This window comes from Rosa rugosa, chromosome 5 (assembly GCF_958449725.1).
Source record: "Rosa rugosa chromosome 5, drRosRugo1.1, whole genome shotgun sequence".
In the NCBI taxonomy this organism is placed as follows: domain Eukaryota; kingdom Viridiplantae; phylum Streptophyta; class Magnoliopsida; order Rosales; family Rosaceae; genus Rosa; species Rosa rugosa.
The window spans coordinates 39,311,246-39,333,664 of record NC_084824.1 but is presented as its reverse complement, the minus strand read 5'-3'; the positions used below and the strand labels follow the sequence as shown (position 1 = coordinate 39,333,664).

At 39.6% G+C, this 22,419-nt stretch overlaps 5 protein-coding genes across 5 annotated transcripts; 1 reads left to right on the top strand and 4 right to left on the bottom strand.

Annotated features, from left to right (window-relative positions):
* The first annotated feature begins 8,706 nt into the window (after nucleotides 1–8,706).
* LOC133711636 (uncharacterized) lies at nucleotides 8,707–10,044 on the top strand. Its single transcript, XM_062137741.1, has 2 exons — nucleotides 8,707–9,545; nucleotides 9,711–10,044. The coding sequence occupies exons 1-2, from the start codon at nucleotides 8,707–8,709 to the stop codon at nucleotides 10,042–10,044; spliced, it is 1,173 nt and encodes a 390-aa protein (XP_061993725.1).
* A 286-nt stretch (nucleotides 10,045–10,330) lies between these two features.
* LOC133711336 (uncharacterized) lies at nucleotides 10,331–11,972 on the bottom strand. The gene is made up of 2 exons (XM_062137470.1): nucleotides 11,571–11,972; nucleotides 10,331–11,256 (listed from the first exon to the last, which is right to left on the bottom strand). Exons 1-2 carry the CDS (start codon nucleotides 11,892–11,894, stop codon nucleotides 10,363–10,365), a joined length of 1,218 nt encoding a protein of 405 aa, XP_061993454.1. The 5' UTR covers nucleotides 11,895–11,972; the 3' UTR covers nucleotides 10,331–10,362.
* A 735-nt stretch (nucleotides 11,973–12,707) lies between these two features.
* On the bottom strand, nucleotides 12,708–17,716 carry LOC133710285 (receptor like protein 22-like). Its single transcript, XM_062136321.1, has 2 exons — nucleotides 14,418–17,716; nucleotides 12,708–12,988 (listed from the first exon to the last, which is right to left on the bottom strand). Exon 1 carries the CDS (start codon nucleotides 16,518–16,520, stop codon nucleotides 14,448–14,450), a length of 2,073 nt encoding a protein of 690 aa, XP_061992305.1. The 5' UTR covers nucleotides 16,521–17,716; the 3' UTR covers nucleotides 12,708–12,988; nucleotides 14,418–14,447.
* Nucleotides 16,579–17,590, bottom strand: LOC133711634 (receptor-like protein 7). Its single transcript, XM_062137740.1, has 3 exons — nucleotides 17,107–17,590; nucleotides 16,665–17,014; nucleotides 16,579–16,611 (listed from the first exon to the last, which is right to left on the bottom strand). Exons 1-3 carry the CDS (start codon nucleotides 17,588–17,590, stop codon nucleotides 16,579–16,581), a joined length of 867 nt encoding a protein of 288 aa, XP_061993724.1.
* A 1,330-nt stretch (nucleotides 17,717–19,046) lies between the features above and the next one.
* Nucleotides 19,047–20,701, bottom strand: LOC133710286 (xyloglucan endotransglucosylase protein 1-like). Its single transcript, XM_062136322.1, has 3 exons — nucleotides 20,392–20,701; nucleotides 20,004–20,197; nucleotides 19,047–19,647 (listed from the first exon to the last, which is right to left on the bottom strand). The coding sequence occupies exons 1-3, from the start codon at nucleotides 20,677–20,679 to the stop codon at nucleotides 19,290–19,292; spliced, it is 840 nt and encodes a 279-aa protein (XP_061992306.1). The 5' UTR covers nucleotides 20,680–20,701; the 3' UTR covers nucleotides 19,047–19,289.
* Between the last annotated feature and the right edge of the window lie 1,718 nt (nucleotides 20,702–22,419).

Here is a 22,419-nt window from a genome sequence, read left to right as displayed (position 1 = left end):
AGTTTACTTAAACACACAACATGTGATTTCTGTTTTGTTGTGTGATTAACTTTTTGTAGTAGTGTCAGGATTGCATTATTTGTTGAGGGGGAAGTTGCACGGAAGCAATTGGCAACATGTAGCGAGCCTAATTTAATTGCCTGAGCGTTGGGGGTTGATACATCGGATCAACGGTGTCCTAGGGCTTTGTTAACCTGTCCCTTGTATAATTCAGCGTTGGTTGCTAAGCGAATTGCTTGAGTCGTCCGGTGGATTATTATCGTAACAGCTTTTAATGATCATTGATGACAATTGATCGTATCATAATGTCGTGGACATGTGTAGTGTTTTGATTGGTTGGACGTGGGAGGTAAGAAGTGTGCAGAAGTGAAGGGTTTCGCTTTGGAGAGTGTGCTGCATAACCATTCTAGTTTTGGACCCGTGGCTAGATCTCTCTTGTGGTCAAAAGTGAATGGCTATGATCTATCCGCTGAATGCGTATATAAGTGGGTTTTGGGTTTCTGAAATCACTTTTTGACTTCTCAACTCAGAAAACGCCATTGTCAGAGCTTGAGCTTCTCTAAGTTTTGTTGAAGATTTCGCCGTTCACTGAAGGGCCTTTGCTTCAGAATCGGAACAGGTAATCTTGCTGCACTTAGCATTTTCTTCTTGTATCTTTTTTGGTCTTTGAACTGCTGTGGCTTGATTGAACTCTTATTATCTTTCTGTGGGTATTCTGCTGTGGGTTTGCATGTTTTCTGGGTTTGAATTTCTGGTGTAAATGTTCTTGAATTGGTGTTGATGACTGTAGGGGCTCTTTTGATCAGAGTTGTACGGCAGTGAAATCACCATGGCCGAGCCCAAAATCGTGTCCCCTTTGTCTGAGTTAGAGAAGACTAGGCCCAGCAAACTTTGAAGGACCTGAAAGTCCTAGAAAGCTTGTTGTTGTGATACTCCTGGCAGCTTCTTCCGCATTCACGGTAGTGAACTGGTTGTGCGTTATTTTCAATGAAGGGCTTAGCAAGATGTGTATGGCATGGGAGCTAGAAAAGCATGATTTCAGAAGAAGATATCTCAGCAGTGATGGCATATTGATTTAGGTATATGGAATAAGAGATTTAGACAGGAGATGAATTGGGAAGGATGGAAAACTATGGATGGATTTGGGAGAAAGGAAGCATGGGATAAGAAGAATGCTAGAGAGCTTGCTAGCATACTCCATTCTGCCCCTCTTTGGTTAAAAGCAGTAGCAAATATATGCAATTCCAGCAGCTAAAGGAATCTCAGTGGAAGGTCTGTACTGTTGGGTAAAGAGGTCGCTTGGGTTAAATGCATGTATTGGACTTTGTAATGCCTCTTGGTCAGTCAAGTTTTGTCTAAAGAAGATTGTGAAATAGGTTTGGCAGATTTTCTGTCGGGATTTAAGCAGGATTTGCTGCTGTGATTGAGTCCCCGTTGTTATACATGTAAGAGTAAAATCAATGCTGTGTAAAAGAATGCTACATTTGAGAGGAAATCATTGTTTGTGTAAAAAGATGCCGGTTGTTTGGTCTGAAAAAAAGTTGTTATTATGATAAATAAGGCTTGTCAATTTGGGATATCTCTTCTTCATTTACCCATATTAAGAGTTAGGCCGTTGGGCTTGAATTTTGGTCCCAAGTCCAAAATTACCAACGAGCCTAAAACTAATAACGGGTCTCATGCAATTCTGTTACCTTCCACACCACACCCATATTCTTGTAAGCCCCAAGTGCGTGAATGTGGCTTGGGTCCACGTGCATGGCATGATGATTTATGTGTAATTAGCTTTTGTTTTTTTTTAGACTGTAATATGAATTGGGCCTGCTAGCTGGATTTTTGGGCATCAACAATGACTAACGGGTATGTGGTATTATGCTAGAATTCAGTGTCTTAGGTTTAGACCTGGTTTGCTGAAATTTCTGGGTTTCAGTTTTTGGTGGTCTTGGTTGGGATGTAAAAAGTCTAGTAGTGGGGGTAAAGAATAGGTTATAGATCTAACTTAATGTTTGTTAACTTCGTCTAGATTGTTAGAAGAATGTCCCCGGAAGTCATTAACTTAACAAGTGATAGTTCGAGTGATAAGTCAACAGACATTGCTGAGCTTTTGACAGACCAAGCTGAATTCCATAAGACTTATGCTAAAGTGAAGTGACTTTCACTACTGGTGTAGCATCCCGAAAGCCTTAAGAGCGTCCATGGAACCCTGAGGAGGCGAGTTCTGCATACCCTAGGCCCAACCAGACACAAAGAGAACCTAGCTCAGTTAGAAGTCCCCCATACCTCAGTCGTCTGTTTAACCCGGTTCCTCTTCAGTGGAAGGATCCGTTATTGGAGTTAGTGTAGTCTCCTGAACTAAATTTTATGCAGGGATTACTATGATTTCTATTTTTGAATTGTGTGCTTTTTGGGTGATCTCTTGAACTAATTTTCTATGTAGGGATTACTGGCATTTATTTGGATTTGATGTTAGAATTAATCATTGTGTTGATTTGTTGTCCTTGGGTCAGAAAGGTGTTTTAGTGGTTTTCTAGGTTTACTCATGCGAGCTTGCAAAAGCTTACCGGGTTTGTCATTTCAACCCGGTGCACTATTCCATGGTGTAGGGGTTATTGTGCAGGTTTGAATATCGAGTGACCGTTGTCGAAGCAGAGGTGTACGTTCGGTAGCATGGGCGTCGAAGGGTACTTTTAGTTTTAAAATCTTCCACTGTGTAGTGAGAGAGTGTGGGTGAGTTTACATATAGAGTTGTCGTTCAATTTATTTTATAAACTCTTTGTAACGTGTTATGTGACTCTAAAGATTGAGTCGGTATTGACATTGTGAGCTTAATTTGTTTAGTTGCTTAATTTAAATGAAAAAATTTCTAGGTGGTTTTCTTGTGCTTGTTATGTTTCACGTTTCGGATTCGAATATTTTTATTCGAAATTCGGGGCGTGACAGTTAGAGTATATGCCTGTTGATTCCTTTGAGTAACCAGAGTCTACAATAGACTTGTATATCCGGAGATGAGCCAGAGGGGAGCAATCCGCCGGAAGCAAATGGCGAGTAAGAACCCGGAGTTTAGGGCATCAAGGAAGCACGCAAGAGAGAATGAGTCGGAGGGTCCCTCTAATCAGTAGGAGAAAAGGCCGGAAGCTATAGTGGAGGTGCCGGATGAGGATGGTCAGCACAGTGGGACCGAGCGTGTCAGTCAACTTAGTGATGGTGTGGAGATTAATCCTCCGGAGAGGTTAATGACAGAAGAAGAAATTGCCAAGATGAGGAAGCAATACTGCATTCCTAGTATTGTTGGCCTTCGGCCGGTGGAGAAGAATGAGCATGTGCATAATCTGCCTGCTGGGCATATTGCGGTTCACCATACACAATTTAAGATAGGGATATAACTGCCACTTAGCCCCTTCATGCAACAAATACTGTCCGAATTGAATATAGCTGTTAGACAAGTTTTCCCAATTATGTTAGGAATTTTAAAAGTATTCCATATAGTTTGGAGGATATGTGGGTTAGGGTTTCCCATACGAGGTGAAGTAATGCATTATTATGCATTGACCTATTCCCAGAAGCAAAAGTGCTCTGGGGCTTTTGGACTAACTGCTCATCGTACCGTAGCGAGAGAGGACCGAATTTTTTAGAATAACCCGAACTTGACTACTGATTAGCGGAACACCGTGTGCTTCACCTTTGGAAAGTGAGAGAAAGATAAGAAGGTTACTAACGAACGATATGGTACCGGGAGTGTTCCGGGAAAATTCCAAGCTTCAGGTGTGTCTGCTTTATTGATTTTGTTGTCCTTTCGCTTAGTGCATCGTTCCTTTATGTTTTACTAACACTTGTGATTTTATCGTAGAGACTTTGCAGTATCCGCTGTGTGACCTTGAAGTCGCACGCCTGAAAATAATAGAGTACATAATGCTAAAGAAGGGTCCCTTCGACATTGCAAAGTTGACTTGTTGGTATTCACTGATTCAGTGTGGTATAGCCACTAGGCTAGGTGACTATGAGTATTGATTTTTATGCTTTTGCTTTGCTTTTCTGCTATGTTGATGTGTCTTTTCTGCCTTCCTTCTGCTGTTTAGTACGCATTGATAATGATGCGGCATAGCAAAAGATCAAGAGGACGGCTGGAAATCCAATGGATTGGCTTGCTACTTTGAATGTTATCGTGGTGGCTGCTTGGAAGGTTAGAGTGAGACCACTCTGGAAGTCGATCCGCAGAGAGAGTTGCATAATATCAACTGCCCCAGAAAAGCGTATTCTGCAGAGGTCCACAAAAGGGCACAAAAAGACCACATTGGGCAAGAAAACGGTGGAAGATACACCAGAAGAAAGATCAGAGGGAGAAGAGGATGAAGTCGTGGACTTGGCAAAAGGTGAGGTTTTACGCCAGAAGAGGACTGAAAAGGGGAAGGCTACCCAGACTGAAGATGAACCTCGGTGAAAACGTAGTCTTTCAGATGGTATCAACATTGGTGAGACTGGTAACACATTGGTTTCAGTTGCCATATATGCCCTCACCCACCCTCCAAGTCTAGCCAAAGCCTAAGCAGACTTTGAAGATGTTGGCAGAGGAGTACAAGGTGAAGGATGAATCGTACCTGACTGAGGTCGCCAAAATTTCAGAAAAGATGAACTTCAATGATCACATCACCTTGGGAACTTGCTCTCCGGTAGAGGCTAAGCAAAATAATCTTGGAGAAGTCATCAAATTAGGCCACAAGATTTTTGTGAGCAATGAGTTCGAAGAGGAGAGTGAATTGAAGAGACAGCTACTAGCGACTCAAGGTGAGTGTGATGACAAGAAGAAGAAAGTTGCTGGTTTACCCACGGATGCGACGAATATGTGGAAGAAGCTGGAAAAGCAAACCAATTAATGCAAAGAGGTGGAAGCATAATCTTGACCAGAATTTGGAGATAGAGCTCTTGTCCAAAGAGCTAGAAGATAAAGAGTTCAATTTTAACTTGGCCAAGTAGCGCTTGACGGATACAGAAGCCGAGGTGGAGCGTTTGAAAAAGCAGATCATTGATCTGGCAGCACAGAAGGATAAGGAGAAGGCGGAAGCCCTAGAGAAAGAGCGCAAGCAATGACACTAAAATGAGGCCATGCATAATGCGCTGGCTAGTGCCATTGACATTTACGAGTGGAACCTGAACTCATGGAAGAAGCAGACAGGGCCCCTCCATGATGGACTTAACAGGCTGTACATGATTGCTTGTGATAGTCAATTTAAGTTTCTCTAAGACAATAATGTCATTGACTAGGAAGCTTTGGTGGAAGCTCAAGAAGCTGAAAAGAGAAAGAGACTCGAGGAGGTTAAGGCAGCTGTCAAGGATCGCACCGGTGGCCAGCCATTTCATAGTACTCGTCTGCCATCTGCTGCTGAAGCTTATGGTCGTGAGTCGAGTGTATCTAATGATGATAATATGGATGGAATGAAGATGACCACCACTACTACCACTACGACTACTTTAACACCGATTGTGATAACTCTGAGCGCTCAAGTTCCAGTTACTCCCGGAGCAACTCCTCAAATGGATGGCTCGCAGCCTTTGGATATGAGAACTAAACTTGTTGTGATTCCTGTGAACCTGCTATGCTTTCCTTGTTATGTACTTTTATATCTTCTTTCTTTTACATTGATTTTCAGACAACGGCCGTGTGCCATTATGCTATGTTAATTTGGTGGGGTCGGCCCTGCGTGTCCTCTTGCTTTTATGTTATCTGACTCATATGCATTTCTTGTTTGAATATATTATTTTTTATTTTTGGAAATGATTCCGTTTTGTGTTTTGCTAATTTTTGGAAGTGATTCAGCTAAATATTTTATCATTGTCAGATGAAATATGTAAAGCAATTAACATTGTTTAGGTATTACTCATACGTAATCGATATTTTCCTTGACGGATGATCGGTGTATATGAATAAGAAACAATGGTCTGAATAACTTCTCATTTCATTGATACTGATTGATCAGCGAATACAAAAAAGTTTAGCCCTTGAGGACAAACTTAACAAAAATAGGATATGAAAAAGAACTGAAGACTATGAAGCTTCATCAGAGTGGAGTAAGAGTCTGGATGGTTGAGCGGATGCTTACTTGTAATAGTAGTGTAAGTGTTCAGTGTTCATGGATGCTTAGATACTTAGCCATCTTTGTTTTGTAAGTAGAAGGTTCCTGGGCTAGATATTTCAACGATCTTGTATAAACCTTCCTATGTTGGGCAGAGATTGGTGGGTGGAGGGATGACCTGTTTCATTGCCGAGTCCCCCAGTTGGAGAGTCGGTCTGCCGATGCGTGCATTGTAGTACTAGGCTATTGTCTGCTTGTTGATAAGATGGTACATACGTGCGCAGTCCCTCTTTTCTTCTAGCAGATCACTGTTGAGATTTAATCCTTCCTAATTATTGCCCGGATTGTAGCTTTGTACGCACGGCCTAGGTTTCTGCACCTCGATGGGAATGACTACTTCAGTGCCGAAGGCGAGGTTGAATGGAGTCTATCTGTTAGCATCCGTTGGAGTTGTCCAAATGGACCATAAAACCTGTGGTAATTTTTCTGCCCATAGCCCTTTTGCGATATTCAACTTCTTCTAAGTATTTTTTTAATGATTTTGTTTATAGCCTCGACTTGCCCATTAATATGGGGATGTGCATGTATGATAATGTGCGGTACGCCATAGGGGCAATAAATGTTCCGCCCTAGGAAGTGGAGGACTTTGGCAGTTGTTATGACCGTTAACGGTTCTACATCGATCCACTTGGAAGAATAATCGACTACTACGGTTATATATTTGAATTGTCTCTTCGTTGCGGCCAGCTTGCCTATCATGTCTAATCCCCAATGCGTATACCCATGGAGCTATGATTATTGAGAGTGGTTCCGCTGGAGCCCTTGGTAAATCAGCAAACTCTTGGCATGGGTGGCATGTTTGTACTACTCGCTGGGCGTCGGTCCACATGGTTGGCCAAAAATAGCCTGCTCGAAGAGTTTTGTTTGCGAACGACCTTGCTCCTGAATGACTGCCACAAACACCAGAGTGAATGTCATTGAGTACCTTTGCGCCCTAGCTCGGACTGACTTAAACATTTCAGATTGGAAAAAAACGAAGTCGTCGTCAACCTTGGAGGCTTAGAAATTACTCCCACTTGCACTGCGTGTGATGATTGTAAAATTTTCATTTTGCTGACCTTCACCTTTTTCTTAGACAAACTTCATACCTTGACTAACCAAACCTAAACTAACAGAGGCCTTCAAAAAGTTAGGTACGCGCGTGACCACGTACTGTCATTGCCCAAGCACTGTAGGTGCACAGAATACACTCCCTTCATTCTCTAGTACAACTGTCAGGTATATCGATCCTATTCCAGTGACCTAGCTGCAAAATCTCATTTGAACCAGATATTAGCATTTTCACTTAACCTGATATTGTGAGGGGTTTTAGAGTATGATTTGTAACACTAGTGTATTAAATAAACCTTGTAATCGTTATTAATGCAATATGTTTCGAATTTGTAATTCAAATGTGTATAATTATTCAATTTAATCTAGATTAGACAAGGATATAGAAGTTACAAGACAGTTCCTTGATGGAAGGAACTACCCTAACTACTTTTTCTGGTATAAAGGGATTCCAAAGCATACATTGATCCCTGGTAGGTAGAACACCAATTTTCAAAATTAATTGTCCCATCATACAATCTAAGATTCTAAGATTGAGGGTACATATAGGAGAAAAATAATGGATAGTGGCTTTGGATCTTGTTAGAGCAAGTTCACCCGTTGGGTCACCAGGTCACCAGGGCACCAGGGCAGGAAACTATTCACTGCCACTGGATCTTTGCTTCCACCCGTTGGGTCAGGGTCACCAGTCAGTTACTGTTCATCGAATATTTTATTAATTTTTTTTTGGAAAATGAGAAATGTATGATGTAAATAAATAGTATTGATAAACAATTTGAAAATGCAATCAAAGAAATTTTTATTGGTAGACAAATTATATGTCCACCGACACTCTTTTTTTTTTTTTTTTTTTTTTAACTCCACCGACACTTTTATCCCATATACACCACCGAATAAGTTTTTGAAAAGTGTGAAAATATTTAAAACTCCACCGACACTTTTATCATGTACACCACCGACAAAGTTTTTGAAAAGTGTGAAATTTTTTTTAACTCCACCGACAATTTTGTCCACCGACACCACCGACAAGTTTTTAGAAAAGTGTGAAAATATTTAAAACTCCACCGACACTTTTATCATGTACACCACCGTTGGGGTTTTTGAAAAGTGTGAAATTTTTTTTAACTCCACCGACAATTTTGTCCACCGACACCACCGACAAGTTTTTAGAAAAGTGTGAAAATATTTAAAACTCCACCGACACTTTTATCATGTACACCACCGTTGGGGTTTTTGAAAAGTGTGAAATTTTTTTTAACTCCACCGACAATTTTGTCCACCGACACCACCGACAAGTTTTTGAAAAGTGTGAAAATATTTAAAAATCCACCGACACTTTCATCACATGCACACCAACGACAAATTTTTTGAAATGAGTGAGTGATAACCCACCGACACTTTTATGTGTGAAAAATTTCAATAAATAGACATGATGTTTTCACTACATACACACACCATCCGAGCTTAACAAACCTTCACTCTTTTCATATCTCTAGCATTACATATTTCCTAAATTTCCCTCGTTGCAATGAACAATTTGTGGGATCAAATTCGACGGTCTCAGGATGAAGATGATGAAGAGATGATGGCCACCAACGCCATTGTCATGGCTGCAGTCGCAGAAGAATCTGGAAACCAACACCGAGGGCGCGGTTCTCATCCGGGTCGTGCACCAAATGAGGAACGATTTAGAGAAGAAAGGGGCAAAGGTATGTTGGCCGACTACTTTGTCGACCGGCCAGTGTTCAAAGATCCGGATTTCCGAACACGTTACAGGATGAGTCTCAATCTCTTCATGCGTATATCTACTGACCTTTGCCAGTATGATCGTTACTTTGTTCAAAGGTCAGATGCTACCGGCAAAGTCGGACTGCTTCCGGAGCAGAAGATGACAGCTGCCTTGCGAATGCTTGCTTACGGTGCAGGGGCAGATCAATGTGCTGAGTATTGTCGGATGGCGAAATCCACCTCCGTCGCAGCCCTTCAGCACTTTACACGAGGAATTGTTGATCTTTACTCAGCAGAATACCTCCGCGCTCCTACTGCAGCCGACCTCAGACGACTTCTTGCCAAAGCTGAGAAGAGAGGTTTTCCAGGAATGATTGGGAGCATCGACTGTATGCATTGGCAATGGAAGAATTGTCCGACAGGTTGGGCTGGACAATATAGTGGTAGGAAACAGATCCCCACTATCATCCTGGAAGCAGTCGCATCTTACGACACCTGGATTTGGCACGCATTCTTTGGAATGCCCGGGGCATGCAACGACCTGAACGTCTTGGCAAAGTCTCCGTTGTTTGATGAGCTTACCGCCGGTAGAGCACCTCTGATCCAATTCCAAGTTAACAACAGAGCTCACAATCTAGGGTACTATCTCGCCGACGGTATTTATCCTCGATAGGCGACTTTCTTGAAAACTGTTCGAAATCCTACACGCCCCAAGGAAATCGAGTTTGCAAAGGCTCAAGAGGGGTATAGGAAAGATGTAGAGAGATGTTTTGGTATATTACAGTCACGGTTTGGCATTGTTAGAGGAGCTGCTCGTGGGTGGCATAAAGAGGACCTTCGATACATTATGTTGACGTGTATTATATTACACAACATGATTGTCGAAAATGAACGACCTGAAGACAGCGATGATGAGTTGGAGTCCGATGATGAGGAGGATAACAATATGAGGCCCAGGATTGCTGAGGTATGGGAGGGACCAACCGGTAGAGACTTTGATCCTGTTGGTAGAGATGCTCATCATATGAACGGATTCATGGACCGCTACCAACAAATTAGATCTGAGCACAGTCACTCCAACCTTCAGGAAGACATCATTCAACACTTTTGGGAATTTCAAGGCAATAGGAGTATCTAGATCTGCTATTTGTGTGTGTTTTCTATTAGTTTTTATGTTTTTAATTATGTTTGTGTGGTTTCTACTTTAGTTTTTATGTTTTTAATTATGTTTGTGTGGTTTCTACTTTAGTTTTTATGTTTTTAATTATGTTTGTGTGGTTTCTACTTTAGTTTTTATGTTTTTAATTATGTTTGTGTGGTTTCATTTAGCTTTTCATTTGTATTGGCAATGGACAAATAAATTTTCATTTCATCAATCTAATATTACATAAGTGAAAAACCAAGCATTGAAATCATAACAATACAATTATTTAAAATATATAACTCCCTAATTTTCCTAATCCTCATCTTCATTAGGAATCCAATTTGTGTTTGTGGGGTCATCCATATGGTTGGGGTTGGTGGATTCACCCGAAGAGAAAGGTGGGGAAGGGACACCACCGGTGAATGGTGGTTGTGGGAAGCCACCGGGGAAAGGAGATTGTGGATAATACCCACCGGGGAAAGGAGGTTGTGGATATGCACCGGGGAAAGGAGGTTGTGGATAGCCACCGGGGAAAGGAGGTTGTGGATAATATCCACCGGTGAATGGTGGTTGTGGGAAGCCAGATCCACGGGTTGCATCTTCAGCTTCTTTCTCCGCAATTTTTTTTTGTTTTCTTTGCCAGTAATTCTTTTTGGTTGGCGTCATCTTACTTGTGTCCATCTCCATAATACGCTCTTCCCTCTCTTGATTTTTGAATTGTTGATCTTGAATATCCAATTGCAAGCGTATATAATCTCGTTGTTGTTGGTCACGGAGATGTCGAGCATATTCCTCATCACGTTTCTCCTTGGCAGACAGCATTGATGTTTGGTTGGTTGCTATAGTCTCCACAGCGGCTGTCAGAGGACTGGAATCATTAGATGCTTTCTTTCCTTTCCGAAGAGCTTCTTTGGCAGCCTTCTTTCCTTGAGGCCTCACCGAAGGATTGGGAGTTGCATCGGCGTTTACCTCATCTGCATCTATGTCCAACTGGACATGAGAATCAGGAACGGATTGTTGTGTGTGCATCGGTTCAGTTCCTCCCCTGGAGGTTCCTCCAGCCGAAGAGGAATGGTTTGGAATGTCATCAAATTGTTGAAACCCCTTAACAATCTCGTAACATTCTAAACTAATGAAATCACCTTTTTTTGGTTTTCCTTTCGATTTGGTCATCGCAGCTCTCCACAAATCTTGTGCTTGACGTACCTATTTAATTTAAAAAAAAAAGTATAAATCTATTAGTACAAATATAAACGAGGTACAATGTATCAACTATTTAAATATAAGGTGACTATAATGTATAATTTAAATAAAATGAAGTCTAAAGTATGATTATGAAGTACTAATTTGAAGTATAATTATCAACTAAATTTTAATATATCAACTAATAATTTAAAGTATAATTATCAACAAAATATTTCAACTAATAATTTAAAGTAAGATGTATCAACTAATTAAATTTTAATATACACTAAAAGAATCATAAAAATTAATATTCGTGTTACACTACAAATTCATACCTCATCAATCATATTCGCACCACTCTTGTACCACAATTTCGCTTGCCTTAACGCACAATGCCAAGCATAAAGTTCGACTTTCAAGGTTTTCCACCTCCCTTGAAAAGCTTGCAATGTTCGGACATATCCATCCCAATGTTCGGCATAGTGTTGGCGTACCTCTATCCATAGATCATCTTTTCTTCGATCCGTACCGATTGCCGGATCTTGGCTAACAGCCTTCCAAGACTTGCACAATTGAATGTCTTCAATAGTCTGCCAACGTGTCCCGTCAATACTTGGATTTCCTACGGGTTGGACAATCGTATTGCCTCGTACACTCATATTGGAATCAAAAAATTGTAGAGTATGAAAGCTATGAGGAGAAGGAACAAAAAATTTTGAGGAAGAAAGATGATTTTTTTGGTGTGAGAAGTAAAATAGGAGGTGAGGTATTTATAGGAAATTGTGGTTATATTTTTTTTTGTTACCGTTGAAATCTAACGGTATTTTTTTTTTTTTAACCCCTGCAAATCGATTTTGGAATGTCAGCCGTCAGATGCATTTCAGTTTCATAAGCAACGGTCCAGATCTGTGGACCGTTGCATTCAAATCTGCAAAGTAGCCCAACGGCTACACGCCACGTCGCCGCAGCACGCCAGAAGACGACAAAAAAACGGCGCTACGCGCCTGCAGGCGTTGTCCCCGCTAGACGACAAGAAACTGCGCTTCACTTTCCCCCCGCGGCGCGTCTCCCCGAGCGTCAGTTTTTTGGGCCACGCTGGCATCCTGGGTCACGGGCTCGGTCACCCTCCTACCCGAGTTCGTGACCTGGGCCTCCCACTGTTGTTTTGCCCCAAGCCCGGTGGAAAGGTGAATAGTGAGCTGGGTCAAGTTTTTTCCTGCTTTTGACGTGGTGCCCGGGCAATAGGATGCCCGGTGAACTTGCCCTTAGTTTCCTATATCCCTTAAATTATAGTACTAGTTTATATGAATATAGCTGTTTCTTATATTACAAGTTACTTTGGAATCAATCTTCACGTTTGACATAGCTTTCTTGTTAGTTTCACCTGCTTTTGTATGACCCTGTTTTGGGCCCATTCTCAAGACCCAATTTTAAGTTTTTTTTTTTCATCCCACCACTTGAACGTTTAACTATTTAAGCAATCAAACGTTCAAACTTGAAATAGATAAAAGTGCAGCAATGATCAAATCCATCTGTACCACACGTAGTTACATACGAAACTTGAAAGATCAAATCCATAACCATCAGCAAATAAAAGATAGTGCTCCCATGCCACACTCATTTTTTTTTTCTTCGAAGCACACTAAACGGGAAGCTCCGAAGTAGGGATGGCAGTAACAATAGTTCCAATGCTGCTCTCAGTGATCTCAGTCCCAGCTCTTGGTGTTTGAGCCCCTTAATTGGAATCCATCATCTACATTATCAAACAAAATTTCATCAGTTGATGAACAAATAATAAAAAAAATTATAAGAATGAAAGCCAAAGCTTAAAACCCAAACCCAGCGCAAAGCATGAACACCTAGACCCTAATCCCAGAACTTAAAACCCAGGAATTGAAAACCCTAACCATAAATTCAGTTTGAAATTCCCAAAACAAAACACTAAACTGGGTTCGAAAGACTAAATCAAAACACATAACATAAACCCTAATCCCAAAAGCCCTAAATCAAAACCCAGTAACCCACAATGCAAACCGGTCAAACCCTAGTCCAAAAATCATAAATATAAAACCCAAAACAAGATGCTCTTTGAAATCCCTACAATAGAACCATAAATCCCTAAAATCAAAACCTAGAAAACTTTGTGTTTGAAAAGTAAAAAACCACAAATTTTTTCAACTCACCGAATCGATCTAGAATTGATAAGGAGAGAGCAAGAATTACTAGCTAGCAAGAGAGCGAGAGGCAATCTCACTCTCAAATTTTCGAAGATGTGAGAGAGAGGCGCAAAGAGGGTGAGAGGCTCTGAGGTAGTGAGGCTGTGTTTTTTGAGAAAGAGGCAGAAATGATCGAATTCTCTCTGGTGTGTGTTCTAGTGCAGAAAGGTCTACAATAAGGTTCTGTTCTACCAATATAACTAAGACACATATAAAGAAAATATAATATATATTTTCAGTTTGGGTCGGTGTAAAGTGATTGGTTCAGAAAACAAAAACCGATGCCAAATCGGTTCTCATCAGTTCATTACCGAACCGGAAAAATCAGTTCGGTTCAGTATGTTTTTATGATCATTTCAGTTTTCTGCCCAGGCAACAAAACTCATCCGAATTATTTCTGTAAAATATTCTCTTGAGCAATTTTTGTCAGAAACATTTCTGTAGATTTTTGCTGGAGCAAAATTCTTCAATAACATTAGAATGTTTATGAACTTTAAGAATTTTAACACCAGCTAGTCCGGAGTCTTGGATGAAGAAAAAAGTAGTATGTGGCAAGTACGCGTATGGTTTATTGGTCATATTCATGCATTTCTCCAATGGCCACCAATTTCTCTTCTAGATGTACCTAACAAGATGGTATAGATCTAAAGTATCCAGCTCTTCCTCTAACTTATCCAGATTCGTAAGATGCCTATCTCTTCCTACACATTGGTTCTCTATAATAAGCATTCTACTGAAAACAAAACGTTAGTATCACTACCTGTCTATGTCATGCAGTTGCTTACTCCCAATACCTAGCAAAATTAGATCCTAAACCCTAAACCCTTTAATCTAAATTTTAATAATTGAGTAATGAAAATTTAATAAATACACAGTACGTATGGAGCCCCAGATACTGCATCTGTAATATGTGAATTTTAATAATTGAGTAATGAAAATTTAATAAATACACAGTAAAAAAAATACCTGGAACTTCCACTGCTCTTCATGATCTGTTCAACGTCTCCATCTTGGAGCAATGTAAACATGTCTTCTATGATTACCAATTCTTTGATCCAGCTGAGGGAATATCATAAGCACAATGTTATACATAACTCTGTAATACCATTTCCTCCATCTCTTGCAAAAGAAAAGTGACCCGATGGCAATTCCGAGCCCAAATACAAATCCAATTTCAATATCGATAAGATCCCAGTCAATCTTATGTGCAGATTTTGGAGGGATTCCATGTGATCTTGGTGGAGACAATACTACCATGTTGTCCAAAGGAAAACCCCATAATCCTTTGTTACCTAAAAATGAGGCTTTTGAAAATGTTGAAAACTGCGGACCGGTTGGGATCTTGCCGACCAGTTGATTATTGGAGAGATTCAGGAATGAAAGGAAAGTAAGTTCAGCAAGCTCTTGTGGAATTTTCCCACTCAAGTGGTTTTGTGAGAGGTCTAAGGATTCTAGTTGAAGCATATCACCAAATGAAGATGGGATTTCACCTGTGAAATCATTATTGGACAAGTTGAACACCTGTAATGATTCGTATATTTCACTGTACTCTGGGATTGACCCGTTGAATTTGTTGTATGAAAAGTCAATCAAGGTGAAGGCAGCCATAATTTTCACCAGCTTCATGTCTATACCTTTGCTGGTAACTGTTATTGCTTCCTCGAAATACTTGCCAGCATACATTTGACCAATAGTTTCTGGTGGCAAATCGTTGAGTTGCCGAAATTCGGACCTATATATGAATTTTGTCGGCAATCTTTGTTTTTTTGTTGTCGGCAAACTTGGTAAAGATGTTCCTGATATTCCACCACTGAAGAAGTTGTGTGCTAGGTCTATCACTTGAAGCCTCTGCCAGGTGCCATAGATCTCTGAACATTCAATGCTTCCATGAAATTTGTTGGACCGCAAAACAAGCACACTCAAGGTGGATATTTTCATCAATAAGCATGGAAAGGTATCGCTAATCTGATTGCTTCTAAGGTTTAAAAACTCTAAACTTGTGCAGCTGGCTAGAGATTTTGGAACCTGGCCTTCCATCTGATTTTCACTTAGCTCCAGCGTTTTTAGACTACAATCTTCAAGAAATGTATCAGGAATAGTGCCAGTGAGGTTGTTTCCCCTTAAATTAAGTACACTGGAAATAACCATTGTAGTCAAGCATTTGGGAACTAAGCCACTTAGAGAATTATGGGATACATCAAGAACCTCAAGATATGACGAGATGTTGCATATTGATTCTGGAATTGTCCCGTATAACTTATTTCTTGAAAGAGAGATGAAAGAAATGGAATTAATGGAAGTACCAATGTCAATTGGTATGCTAGAGCTGAAATGATTCCCTGAGTAATCCAGATAAGTAGCAAATGGTAGGAAAATTGGGATCTGTCCCTGAAATTGGTTCAAATGAAGGTCAAGCTCAGAGACAAATGAAGTAGAATTGAGTGAAGGAGCTTCTACAGTCACTAAGGAGTTACAAGAAACATTTAGGTGTTGAAGAGAACTGACTCCCCATATCCATTTGGGAATCTTGCCTTGCATTTGGTTTTCCGAAAGGTCCATATGGTACAATCTGGAGAGATTTCTCAACATATGTGGGAATGTTCTCAGCTTGTTAGAAGACAAGTTCAATATTTCAATTTGAGGAAATGTGGAAGATGAGGAATTGCTGACATTTGAACAAATCAATAAGCTATTGTGCGAAAGATCAATTTCTTTAACATTTTCGAGCTGTTGAGGGCCAATGAAAGGAAAACCACTGAAATTGTTTGAAGAAAGATTAAGTTGTCGAAGCCCTCGCAAATATAGGAGAGAAGCAGATATTGGTCCTTCCAAATTGTTGCTACTCAAATCAAGGTTGTTCAGGGATTTCGAAGAGATATTGGAAATTTTTGGAACTTGACCTGAGAATTGATTGTGGGAAAGTAGTAGTTCTTCCAACAAGGGAGGAGAAAAGATAGATGTTGGAATTCTCCCATTGAGTAAATTAGAGTCCAAAGCAAGATATAGCAGATTAATAAGGCTTTCCCAGTGAATAGAATCAATTGGACCATCAAATTTGTTTCCTGACATTTTCAACTGAACTAATTGTGTTAGGTTCCCAACTGACCTTGGGATTGATCCAGTGAAATCACAACCAGAAATGTCTATCGTTGACAGCTGCCTGAGATTTCCAATTGACTCTGGCAAAAGTCCAGAAAAATTCGTTTCTCTTACAACTAGGGACCAAAGAGAATTGTTCTTGGAAAACTGTGGCAAAGAACCATGAAGTTCTAGATTATTGGTTATATCAATAGCTTGAAGAGAAGGTACCTGAAGAATCTCATCCGGAAATGTTCCCTGCAGCTGAGAATTACAGAGAGTCAAGGAAGTCAAGTTTGGAAAATTGGCAAAGAATCCTGGAACAGGAGCAAAGAATCTGTTATTGTCCAAACGAACAACAGATAGAGACTGAAGCTCAGCAAGAGACTCATGGAAAGGGCCTGAAAGCGCACAATCAGATAAGCTCAACACCCTCAGGTTTGGCAATGAGGAGGCTATGGCTTGGCACCAGTCAATTCCCTCAGCTAATATTTGAACGACATCAAGATATAACTCTGTAAGCTGTGTGAGGTTCTGACCAACATGCTTAAATTTGGTTTCTGAAGTGTTAATGGACCTCTAATAGAGAAATTTTCAGATATGTCAAGGATAACCAACCTTGTCAATTTTGAGATCTCAATGGGAATTTGGCCGAAGAATTCCGCAGACGACAAATTTAGATACTTCAAGTTTGTAAGCTTTCCGATTGCGGCTGGAATTTGAGAGCCATTGAAGTCATTCCAGGCCAAATTTAGGCTTTGAAGATGTTGAAGATGGAAGAGACTGCTTGAACTGTCAATGCTAGATGAGATAAATTCACCGCTGATGTCAAGTCCAACCACATGGCCCTTGGTACTGCAAGTTACACCAACCCAGGAACAACAGTCAACACTTGAATTCCAGAATATAAGCTTGGAGGATACAGAAGAATCAAATACAAGGCTTTTCTTCAGATGGAGCAATGATAGTTGCTGGTTTTCCTCACACTGGCTGTGGATTGCAGGGATTATATAAAAACAGATGGTGATTGAGAATAAGAAAAGATACAGCAAAGATTTCATTTCGGAAATTTTGTAGAGATCGATATGAACTGATGATTGAGGGAAAAAGTGAAGAGCACTCCGGTAGTCTGGTTAATATTGGATTTTGTGGCTTTACTGTGCTGGAATTGGAAGAGGCCTAATTGTCGTTAATTGGCTTGACTTTGAAGTCTACTCCTATCTATCCATAACCAAGGAAATGAGACCACGAGTTTTGTTAAGATTGCTTTTCTCACTAAAATTTGCTTATTAATTTCATCTCATAGTTGACTGATTGACTGACTAGAGTGTTGAAAGCAACTAGGGAAGGGAGCCTGAAATTACAGCCCGGCCTACAAAGACGATGATGGCCAATTGCAAGAAAGTGGGTGTTAAGTCACATTCACACCTCCGTGCTCTGGGGTTTAGAGGGATTAATACGGTTAATCTGCGACAGAAAATTGCTTAAATTGAACACTCCTTTTTGTATGAGATATTGATATAATTAGGTGACTTGTGTATGCCTGTTGTAGACGATAAGGAAATTTGGGGTGCTGGAAATGGACACAGTCGCTTAGTTTTGTGGAAAAATCCTTATGACGAGTGCATGGTAACCGCGGTTGGCTTCACTTTGAAGTTAGAAGCTTACTCCATCCGAATTAGTCTGTATTATAATTAACCAGCTAAGAAAATGGGACGGAAGGAAATAGTCCTATGATCTACATGTCATTGGTTGGATGCTTCTTATTAGTAACTATATGGATATTGAAGATTAAGATCCTTAAAGCAGAAAATTGGGTCAATTCCATAAGGATCGGATTTTGGTTCTATTGGAAGGTGTCGAGTTCTTGATCTGTTCCAATAACGTCTTCTTTCCCTACATGTCATTGCCATGCTCTGCTCAAGTATTTTGATGATCAGCTTCCTTGATTTGTTAGTTATATCATTTTTCTCAACTTAATTCCTTCATTTTAATTGTGTAGAGAGGGTTTTCTTTTCTTTTCTTTTAGAAGACTTGCATTGTGACCTAAGGCCTGGTTGAATAACTTGAAGAAAAAATAGTTTTGGCAAGCACGCGTACAGGTTCACATGAAGATTTGGGTCGTTTTGTTATGTAGATTCGTTCTTCAACCAAATTTGTCAATGCCACAGCTAAGCTTGACCAAGTATTAATTATCTACCATGGATGAAGTTAATCACGAAACACTGATGGGTGCGGGGTAAAGCTATGGTATGTTAACATTTCTCATACATCAACTATTTTTACCACTTTAAGGACTCATGTTACCACTTTGAGAACTAATATTACTATTTTGAGGACTCATGTGGTAACTAAAAAAATTTACCACTTTAAGGACTCATGTTACCACTTTGAGGACTAATATTACTATTTTGAGGACTCATTTTACCACTTTTAAGGCAATTGTATGCATGTCATACGTTAACACATTGTAGAACTTTCCGATGGGTGCGAGCGGAAGGGACTGGTTAAGCTTTTTCGAGTCTTTTCTTTATTTTATTTTTAATTTTGATCATTTGAACAAGGAGACAGGCTACAGTACCCACCTGTATCTCATACACAAAACGACATTACATAAAACACAAAATACATAAAAACCAAAATTTGTAACAATAATTGTGGTGTATGATATTGTTCCACAGCACATCATCAAGGCGAGACGTGCTTTTACAAGCCAGTCTCATCAACATAGGTTTATTGTAAAAATCAGCCGAGTTGTGTCTAGGACAGATTAGTCAAATAACATTCAGGAGCAAACCCTAGGGGGAATCGCTTCGAGTCTGTGCAGTAGTTGTAGATCATATAGTTATTTTGCACCCATTGTATCTGCCCTTTACCCGAATAATCCACCTTCTTCCAGTACCATGCTCCATGGGAATCAGAATTGGCATTGAAGTTCCTGTAAGATGCAGTAAAGGGTGCTTGCGTCCAATCTATTTTCTCCAGTCCACCTCTTGTAGCCCAGTTATCCGCATTCCAGAGACTGGAGTATAACCTCATAGGCTGGTATTTGGGAAATGGAATGCCAAAGGACTCCAGGTTCTTGAACTGTCTAATGGGAATGCCATCTACCAAGAAGCTATATATGAAAGAATTTGAAATCACATCAGTACAAAACCAATGCAACTAAAACAAGCTCCATAAGAATATTGCAGTGTTTTAATTATTATTTTTATTTAAATTACAGATTACTTCACTAAATGACACGTCAATGTTTCAGTTCAAATATGATTACACTTGGGATCATCAATGTATTTAAACATCATTTTATGAAAAATTAGGGCAACTGTAATTTACCAAGTCATTATGCACTCCGGATTTAGTTTTTATCATCATCTTTAAGAGTGCATCAGGATTTTCTCCAAGTACGAATAATGGAGCTGTGAATTTGGTGCCCTTTGCATTACAGTTGTGAATTTTAAGTATAGTACTTACACAATGTTTAGGGGATTCCAAAGGATAGAATATGTGTGGAAATCGGCAGTAGGATCAAACCAAAGGTAGAATTGCTGCTCTTTGTTGCCCTTTCCTTGGCAAAAGACATTTGTATGAAGAATGTAAGGCTGACCAGTAACATTTCCCAAGAATTCAAAGTCTATCTCATCATGATGATTTCCTGTTGAGGATAACTGAAGGCATATAGACATAACAGATCTTACCATTAGCATCAGAAATATGTAAAACGAGGCACATATATATAATTGTTATGGAAAGAAACATATTTTAATTGTAACATCATACAGTAAGTTAATGTGGTAGGAAAAAATATGACATCTCTGGTTTAATTCATTAGTACTCTATTGTCGGTTTGCAGGATACTTACGTAGAATGTAGTGACGGTACCGGCAGAGTTTCCGGCAACAAGTTTGATTTGCATGTCTATCTTTACATATAGATATTGATTGTAGGACTCAAATGCCGAGCCACTGACATTATTGAGGGATAGAGTCAAGAGCTGCCCATAATCGAGCATTTTAGCTTTCTCCGGTCCCCATGTTATGTAGAAATCATCGTAAAATTTGCCACCAAAGGCTACCATGGAAGTGCTCATCATGAAGAGGAAAACGAGCAAGGCTGAAACATTGGAAGAAGAAAAATAAGCAGAAACCATGGCTCGGTGTTTGATGGTTGGTAAGTAGAATATGAAGAAAATGAATTTTGATGTGAATTTTTGGGAGACTCGTTATTTATAAACCTGAAGATGTGCAAGGATTTTCTGGGTTATTCCATAGTTGGTGGAGGTCATATTGGACTTGTGTGACAACCACAAACATTGAGTTTCGTGGTGATTTAAAATGTTTATGTTTATAACCATGTCAACGGAAAAAAAAAATTAGTACTTGACTTTGATAATTAGTTCATGTCACTACTGCTGGTAAGCTCTTCTACAAACACTGATATATCTGAACGTGAGGTCCACCCACGGTTTGAAGGGAAGACAGGTTCCACCTAGCTTAACCAGCTAACCATCACTATTAGACAGTTGTTTGATACTGGTTTAAGTAACCGTACCTCGACACGTGCATGCATTCAACTAGTTCATGGTTGGCTTGTCTTTATTTTTAACTTTTTTCTATATTTTATTTTGGCTTTTTTGTTTGAGTGGACGTCAGTTTATTCATATGCAAACGATACCACCTATAATGAACGGCATTTAGGTCAGAGTATTGGATTCATTATTTAAGTAATTACATTTCGATATTGGTCGTAGCAAAATAAAAATTACAAGAAGTAAAAATGTGTGACACCAATTATACATGTTTGTGAAGAAGGTTAGACGAGTAAAATGAAGAAAACGGCTCTATCGACCAAAAAGAAGAGTAGCCGAACCGTAAAATGACCACTTTAAAAGGTGAACAAAGAACTTAAGCTTCCTACAACATCCCTAAATTAAAATAAATTGAAGCCATTACCTCAAGTTTTGAATTGGAATTCAACGGTTTTGAGAAATCAATATCCCATGTTAAATATTTTTTATAAAACCGGTGAAGTTGAAAATAAAACTTGGGTTAATTACATATATGTTTTTTTAGCTATAAGGCCACCAACAATTTTTTTTTCTCTTAAGGCCACTAAATTAAATATTATATTAAGTTTTAGATATGAAAACCAACATATTTACCTAAATATCACTAGAGTAAAAAGTCAACGATCACTATTTATCTCTCCTCTCTCCGTCAAGGTCTTCAGCCGACCTCCGACAAATTCCGGACAACTCCTGTGGGTCTCCGACGATCACAAAAACTACTATCACTAGCAATAAAAACTACTCAGGTGAGATTTCCGACAACCTCTGGCAAGGTCAAAAAAGCTATTGTCACTAGCAACAAAAGCTACTGTCACCAACAAAAGCTACGCTCCCCAAAACCAAAAGCTACTATCCCCACCAACAAAAGTTACTGTCAGCAATACCAAAAACTACTCTCATTAGCAACAAACGCTACTGTCAACAATACCAGAAAGCTACTCTCATCAGTAACAAACCTACTCTCACCATCACCTAAAGTTACTCTCATCAATGCCAAAAGCCATAACCAAGCAGAACAAAAACTACTACCAAGCAGAACAAAAGCTACTCCCAGAGACTGAAAAAGCTATTCTCAGATACTAACAAAACTATGAAAATGTAAAAGATACAATCAAAATAAAAATGCTACTACAATCGAGAAAAGAAATCATATTCAATGATACAAAAAGTATCCAGGGTTCAACAATGAATCAATGATATAACTATGTAAAAAGCTACTTCCATAGTTGTACAAAGCCACTAACATAGTTGTGAAAATCTATTACAATAGTTGTATAAAGCTACTGTCATTTTTCAATGGTACCGTAACGCCCTAATCCCATA

What these genes read in the sequence shown, in the direction of transcription:
- LOC133711636 (XM_062137741.1), top strand. Translation starts at nt 8,707, where the DNA reads ATGAACAATTTGTGGGATCAAATTCGACGGTCTCAGGATGAAGATGAT. An exon ending in AACAGAGCTCACAATCTAGG is followed by an intron (nt 9,546 to 9,710) that starts GTACTATCTCGC and finishes TGGCATTGTTAG; the next exon opens with AGGAGCTGCTCGTGGGTGGC.
- LOC133711336 (XM_062137470.1), bottom strand. Translation starts at nt 11,894, where the DNA reads ATGAGTGTACGAGGCAATACGATTGTCCAACCCGTAGGAAATCCAAGT. An exon ending in GTGCGAATATGATTGATGAG is followed by an intron (nt 11,257 to 11,570) that starts GTATGAATTTGT and finishes TAAATTAAATAG; the next exon opens with GTACGTCAAGCACAAGATTT.
- LOC133710285 (XM_062136321.1), bottom strand. Translation starts at nt 16,520, where the DNA reads ATGTCAGGAAACAAATTTGATGGTCCAATTGATTCTATTCACTGGGAA.
- LOC133711634 (XM_062137740.1), bottom strand. Translation starts at nt 17,590, where the DNA reads ATGAAATCTTTGCTGTATCTTTTCTTATTCTCAATCACCATCTGTTTT. An exon ending in TGAAAATTTCTCTATTAGAG is followed by an intron (nt 17,015 to 17,106) that starts GTCCATTAACAC and finishes TTCAAATATTAG; the next exon opens with CTGAGGGAATTGACTGGTGC. An exon ending in ATTCTCTTTGGTCCCTAGTT is followed by an intron (nt 16,612 to 16,664) that starts GTAAGAGAAACG and finishes TGGAAATCTCAG; the next exon opens with GCAGCTGTCAACGATAGACA.
- LOC133710286 (XM_062136322.1), bottom strand. Translation starts at nt 20,679, where the DNA reads ATGGTTTCTGCTTATTTTTCTTCTTCCAATGTTTCAGCCTTGCTCGTT. An exon ending in GTACCGTCACTACATTCTAC is followed by an intron (nt 20,198 to 20,391) that starts GTAAGTATCCTG and finishes ATATGCCTTCAG; the next exon opens with TTATCCTCAACAGGAAATCA. An exon ending in TGGAATCCCCTAAACATTGT is followed by an intron (nt 19,648 to 20,003) that starts GTAAGTACTATA and finishes TTTCATATATAG; the next exon opens with CTTCTTGGTAGATGGCATTC.